Raw genomic sequence first — 6,803 nt, 5'->3', positions numbered from 1 at the left:
AAATGCAGATGTTTCCATCATTTGGTCGATTCCCTCCCAAACCTGTCCCGAGTTACGACAGCCGTCAGTATATGTAATATATCTTTTCCCGTCTTCAATGAATGTTTTAGTCGTCATTTGTGTAAACAATACGACACTTCAGTCAAGTTAATATGACGTAATAAATCGTGTGACGGGGAATCGACTTCCGGTTTTCTGATGCTCGTAGTGTCACATGATATCGCTGAGTGAAGCGCCGATGCTACGATGGCAGCCTTTCTTCAGTGGAGAAAATTCGTCTTCTTCGACAAGGACACTGTCAAGGACACTTTAGACAATGGCAAGAATTTTGCGCTCCCCAGCAACATCTCTGCGTGTGACTCTGGCCGAGGGCACATTGTTTTGGGAGATATCCTTTGACAGCTAGTCATGCTAACTGCTAGCCTGGCTAATGTTATGGTTGTTTTGTGCATCGATCTTCATTGGTGTTAACTCAACTGTGACTATTATAACGGGGACACATGACATTTACACTCATTTTAAATTCCTCCAAAAGGTTTTCAGAATTATTTTCGACAAAATGGTGTTATAAACGCTTGTCGTTGATGGTTGCAACCTCTTGTTAGTCCTCTTGGTGTTGTTCACAGCTGTTATTTACTCAAATGGAACAAATAGATCGACTTTATTATCTGATCGATCTATATTTTTATCTGAGCCTTTGCGTTATCTGTCCAGTTTATTAAACCATTTCAATACGATTCAATTTTGAAGTGTCCGAATTTGCGTTTGTCAACATTTCTATCATCAGACATTTATCTTGACCTTGTTGGTACATATGGAAGGGAAGATCTGGCTGCTGACACGTTCCCTACAGCTGACATCTTTCCAGGCCTACAAGCTGCGTGTGACGCACCTTTTCCAGCTGAAGCAGCACAGCATCCTGGTGTCAGTGGGGCAGGATGAACATGGAATTAACCCTCTGGTGAGTTGTCAGTGTGGCTGAGAGTTTTGCTCCATCATGCAGAAATTAGACAATTGAATTCTCATCCGTCTCCAGGTGAAAGTGTGGAATCTGGACAAGCGAGACAGTGGGAACCCTCTGTGCACGAGAATCTTTCCAGCCATACCTGGCAACAAACCAACAGAGGTATCCTGTCTCAGTGTACATGAAAACCTCAACTTCATGGTGATAGGTGAGAGATCAAGACCATACTGCCATTGCTGAGTCTTTACAGATTGTAATGTCTGGGTGATTGTTTACAGGTTTCACAGACGGCAGCGTGGTGATGACCAAAGGAGACATTACCAGAGACCGTCATAGTAAAACTCTGACACTGCATGAGGGAACAATTCCAGTCACAGGCTTGGCCTTCCGTCAAGTGGCCAAAGTTACTCATCTGTTTGTCTCCACTCTGGAAAAAGTCCATGTAAGAATCTTGTTTACTGGTGGCACACATGCTTGTTTAATGCCAGCGTGTCAGTTGTTTTCCCCTCTCTCCCTCAGTGCTATACATTGTCCATCAAGGAGTACCCAAAAGTGGAACTAGATACACATGGGTGTGCACTACGCTGCTCCTCGCTCACCGATCCCTCGCAGGATTCCCAGTTCATCGTCGCTGGAGATGAGTGTGTGTACTTATACCAGCCTGACGGACGGGGTCCCTGTTTTGCCTTTGATGGGACAAAGTTACTAGCTCACTGGCACCGTGGATATTTGTTCCTGCTCATCCGGGATAACAAATCGCCAAACAAGTAAGAACACAACAAAATGCTTTTTTTCCAAATTGTGATAAATGCCAACGAGTAAAGGTGCAACTAACAACTGGTGTAGCCATATTCACTGGTCATTTACTCTATAGGGTTCATAACAATTTCACCAGAAAGAAGTTGGAAGTTTCAAATACATACAATAGGTGTGACCAGTAACATGAGTTGCATAACTACCTGCAACAATTTGTACTAAATTCATGTTGAGATGCCATTGCATTTGCATCATTGTAAATGTTGATGTTTATCCTTATATCCTTGTACATGGCAAAAAAGACCATTCTTGCCTTGTATTTTGTATGTTGACTCCGTTGAAATTCTCTTCAGGTCAGCGTTCGGCAGCAGGGAGAGCACATCATCGGACAAGCAACTGCTGACCATCTATGACCTTGACAACAAGTTTATCGCTTATAGTGCCTCGTTTGATGATGTCATCGATGTGGTGGCAGAGTGGGGCTCCTTCTATGTTCTTACCAGAGATGGTAAAATGTTTGTTCTTCAGGAGAAGGACACGCAGACCAAACTTGAGGTGAGCTGATGTCAATTTATTTATATATAGTTTTTTATAGTCAAGATTTTGCAGGTAAATAAACCATACATTCCTGTGTAAAAGTAACATATTGTAAATTATTAAGATGTAATGTGACACCTTCTGTTCTGGTCAATGATGTGTCAATACTTTTCTATATCATATTTTGTAAATTTCTATTTAAGAAATATGTTCAGACATTTACTGCAATGTGGAATAAATTGCTGATTCCTTGATATGCAGTGACTTAAAGGCACCATATGGGGGCGCCAATATATTCAGTTAGATTGCTGTGACTGAATTTTTGAGGATGCGTATTTCATGGATATTATTTAAGTTCTTTTCCCCCTATAGTGACTGTTTTTGTCGATTCCCTTCATGTCATGAAAATAACTAATAACTACATATATATGCATATAATAGTATACATTGCATATATGTAATATTATATATTTGATTATTTAATTGTGTTTATTATGTAATTTATGACAAACTTGTCATTACAACGTTAGACCACAGCTGAAATAAGAACTATGAAATGACCAGAGAACAACCTTCACTGTTTTAGACCAGTACATTACTAGGAAAAAAGACAAATGTTGTGAGAGCGCTGGAGAGAATTGTGGTGAAATGTGCGGCAGGTTTCACCTCCCTCCCTGTCTGTTTCTAAAGATGCTGTTTAAGAAGAATCTCTTTGTAATGGCAATCAACCTGGCTAAGAGTCAACACCTGGACAGTGACGGGCTGTCTGAGATCTTCAGGCATTATGGGGATCACCTCTACCTCAAGGGAGACCACGATGGTGCTATCCAACAGTACATACGGTAAAGAAGTTTACTTGGAAGTTAAAACAAGTTCCTCAGACAGTGATAAAGAACCTAACTCCTGTTTGAAGTTGTAGAACATCAAGCTGTATAAACGCCAGCAATTTGTGTTTGCAATATGATGAGAAAACCATGAACTTGATAATAACCAGCCAATTTTGTAAGTGAAGATGCTGAACAATCATTTTACCTTTTGGATTGTTTGACAGCACTATTGGGAAACTGGAACCGTCCTACGTTATCAGGAAGTTTCTTGATGCACAGAGGATCCACAACCTGACGGCTTATCTTCAGGCTCTCCACCGACAGTCTCTGGCCAACGCTGATCACACCACACTGCTGCTCAACTGTTACACCAAGCTGAAGGACAGTTCCAAACTGGAGGAGTTCATCAAGGTGAGTGTGAGACGTCCATGAACCGCTGCAGATTACTGACATGATTCTGTGCCACAGAGCAGTGAAAGTGAGGTCCACTTTGATGTGGAGATCGCCATCAAGGTTCTGAGGCAGGCGGGTTATCACAGTCACGCTGTGTTCCTGGCTGAGAAGCACATGCACCATGAGTGGTACCTGAAGATCCAACTGGAAGACTTGAAGGTAAAACGGCCACAAAGAAAAAAAACCCTCAATTTTGTTCACTGTTATTTTAAATAATTTTATTTGTACATACTTCAACAGTTAGCATCTTGGCTTTGCCTTTCCTTCCTTCATAAGTGTAATTTAGTGGATTTTGATTACTGTAAAGCAGATTTTTAGTTTTTATTTAAATTACTAGTTATAACAACATTATTTGTTTCACTCCATTTTTAATTTATTTATTCTTTGGCTAGGGCAAGAAAAATATTAAAATGACCAGTGTTGCAGAGATCACAGAGTTGGTGATGCTGTTGCACTTTCCCATGTTTAAAAATTAAAGAGCAAAATGTTTCATAATGAGTCTTCCCTTAACACTTTTTACTGAATATATATTGACAACTGTGCATATATTTTATGTACACCGTAACTTGCTTTTGGCTCAAGACAAACAATTTTCCATTGTATATAATTTTGTTGTCTCAAACACTGTAAATAAGTCACATGGTCTGAGAGTACTTGTCCTGATATGGCCTCCATGACTGGACTGAAGATGACTCCTACCTTTCTGCAGAACTACGAGGAAGGCCTGCGCTACATTGGCCGTCTGCCTTTTGAGCAAGCAGAGAGCAACATGAAGCGTTACGGGAAGACACTGATGCATCACATTCCTAAAGGCACGACCCTGCTCCTGAAAGGCTTGTGCACCAACTACCAACCCAGTGGCGAAGCTGCTGACAGAGACAACCAGAACGACAGTGGGGTTCTCAAGGTGTGAGAAGAATGCCTCACCTGATAACAGATAGTCATGATCTAAGTGTTCTATATATTCAGGCAAACTCTGAAGAGTTCATCCCAATTTTTGCCAACAATCCCCGAGAATTGAAAGCCTTCCTGGAGCACATGATCGAGGTGGATCGCCACTCGCCCCAGGGGGTTTATGACACTCTCCTGGAGCTGAGACTGCAGGACTGGGCACATGAGCAGGACCCAAAGGTTTGAGAACGTCACTATCTATTAAGAAGCGGAAGAGCTGTTGTCAACCTGCTCGTATCTCCTCCTGCTTCACAGAGGAAGAAGGTTCTACAGGATGAGGCCGTGTCTCTACTGAGGAGTGACCACACAGTGTTTGATAAAGCGCTGGTCCTCTGCCAGATGCACAACTTCAAGGAAGGCGTGCTTTACCTGTATGAGAAAGGCAAATTGTAAGTTGCTACATCACACCATATGAGGATAATGGTCTGTTCCATTTGTACTCGAAACAAACAAACCTTATTGGCCTCAGTTGACTCCTGACTGTGATGCATAGTTGAGGTTTTTTAATTCAGAACAAACGTTTCACTTACTGCAATCTTACTGGAATCAATATTTCATTTCAGGTTCATGATTCAAATGTAGTATTCACCCTGTTGTGTGGTAATTACTTCAAGATCAAAGGTGATCGCTGTTAAGATATGTGACGCTTGTGTCAAGGTACCAGCAGATCATGCATTACCACATGCAGAATGAGGAGTATGGAAAAGTCGTGGAGGCATGCAAGCGCTTCGGTGGGCAGGAGAGCTGCCTGTGGGAGCAGGCGCTGGGCTACTTCGCCAGAAAGGAAGAAGACTGTAAAGCCTACATCACTGAAGTGCTGCAACACATCGACCAGCACAACCTGATGCCTCCGTTGCTCGGTAAGATTCAGATCAGTGTGACAACTCAACTGGTCATAAATAATCCATTGTGCAATACATTACTTTAAGGTCACCAAGTATGTGGAGAGGTTTTGTGGCTGTGTGACTCTTGGGACTGCTGCCAGTGTGTAAGTTGCCTGTGTTACTGTTGCAGTGGTGCAGACGCTGGCGCACAACTCCACCGCCACGCTCTCCGTCATCAAAGATTATCTCATCAACAAGCTGCAAAGAGAGAGCCAGCAGATCGAAGACGACCAGCGTAAAATCCGTCAGTACCGGGAGGAAACCGCTCACCTGCGCTCTGATATCCAAGAGCTCAAAACCAGGTGGGTGACCGATCAGGAACTCTGTGAGAAGTTTGCCTTTGGCATTAATCTGGTGATGTTTTCATTCAACGCAGCGCCAAGATCTTCCAGAAGACCAAGTGCAACATGTGCAACAGCCCACTGGAGCTGCCGTCTGTGCACTTCCTTTGCAGCCATTCATTCCACCAACACTGCTTTGAGAGCTACGCTGAGAGTGAGGCCGAGTGTCCCACGTGCACTCCGGAGAACCGCAAAGTCATGGACATGCTGCGGGCACAGGATCAAAAACGAGATTTGCACGACCACTTTAACACACAGGTGGGTGCACTGCTACTTTGGAGGAAGCGGTTGTGAGGTGTAGTAGTAGTCTACTACGAAGACTAATATATGTATGTAAGAAATGCTGTTCTCTATCTAGCCGTCTCTAGGAGAGTAGTCATTCGCTTGTCTCTAGGGACTTCACTTATCCTAGTGGTGAAGAAGGCTGTCTATTGCTTTGGTTTGGTTACATGATACCACAAAATCCTTTGACCCAACTTCATGTATGCAAATGGATAGTTTGCAAATAGATTTTTTTTTTTCAGCTACTAACATGACACCTTGCTCCTGTTACAGTTACGCAGCGCAAATGACGGTTTCTCTGTTGTTGCTGACTACTTCGGCCGTGGAGTGTTCAACAAACTGACTCTGGTCACGGATCCGCCCGGCAACAAACCTGGAGGCCTGGAAGTCAACCTTCACAGAGACATGCCCATCCACACCAAGAGGAACTTCTAGAGACTGCCCATGCCATGTCCTCCGCCCAAGAGATCAGGTCCCCGTCAGTGTGGAGCACTGGACCGGCTGCACTTTACTGAGCTGCCTGTTTGCTTGCAGGACCTCCTCATTGTTGTATGAGCAGGATTATCATGTTGCACTTTTGTGTCAAACCTATATCTTCTCAACTCTGCCCCCTTCTCTGTAATGTCACTAATAAAATGATCAAATCTGCTTTTGAGGAACTTGGCTGACAATAAAGGAACAACATTTCAAATAGAATAAAACAATGCTAAATAGGTGGACCGAGAGTGACAGGCGAGCTGAAATGTAGCTAAATCATGTTGCGTGTATAACACGATGGTAACTGAATGGAGAGCCTTTTGCCATGTGG

The 6,803-nt window shown here is 43.1% G+C and overlaps 1 protein-coding gene across 1 annotated transcript; it reads left to right on the top strand.

Moving 5' to 3' along the window:
- Positions 1 to 206: 206 nt before the first annotated feature.
- Positions 207 to 6,643, top strand: vps11 (VPS11 core subunit of CORVET and HOPS complexes). The gene is made up of 16 exons (XM_053847325.1): positions 207 to 392; positions 817 to 961; positions 1,037 to 1,172; positions 1,243 to 1,406; positions 1,484 to 1,731; positions 2,074 to 2,275; positions 2,948 to 3,099; positions 3,309 to 3,495; positions 3,553 to 3,696; positions 4,247 to 4,444; positions 4,507 to 4,668; positions 4,744 to 4,877; positions 5,146 to 5,348; positions 5,503 to 5,674; positions 5,749 to 5,971; positions 6,269 to 6,643. Exons 1-16 carry the CDS (start codon positions 247 to 249, stop codon positions 6,428 to 6,430), a joined length of 2,778 nt encoding a protein of 925 aa, XP_053703300.1. The 5' UTR covers positions 207 to 246; the 3' UTR covers positions 6,431 to 6,643.
- The last annotated feature ends 160 nt before the right edge of the window (positions 6,644 to 6,803 follow it).

The sequence above is a fragment of the Synchiropus splendidus genome, chromosome 17, assembly GCF_027744825.2.
Source record: "Synchiropus splendidus isolate RoL2022-P1 chromosome 17, RoL_Sspl_1.0, whole genome shotgun sequence".
Taxonomy (NCBI): Eukaryota; Metazoa; Chordata; class Actinopteri; order Syngnathiformes; family Callionymidae; genus Synchiropus; species Synchiropus splendidus.
Note: the sequence above shows the minus strand (reverse complement) of the source record. Positions and strands in the feature narration are given on the sequence as shown.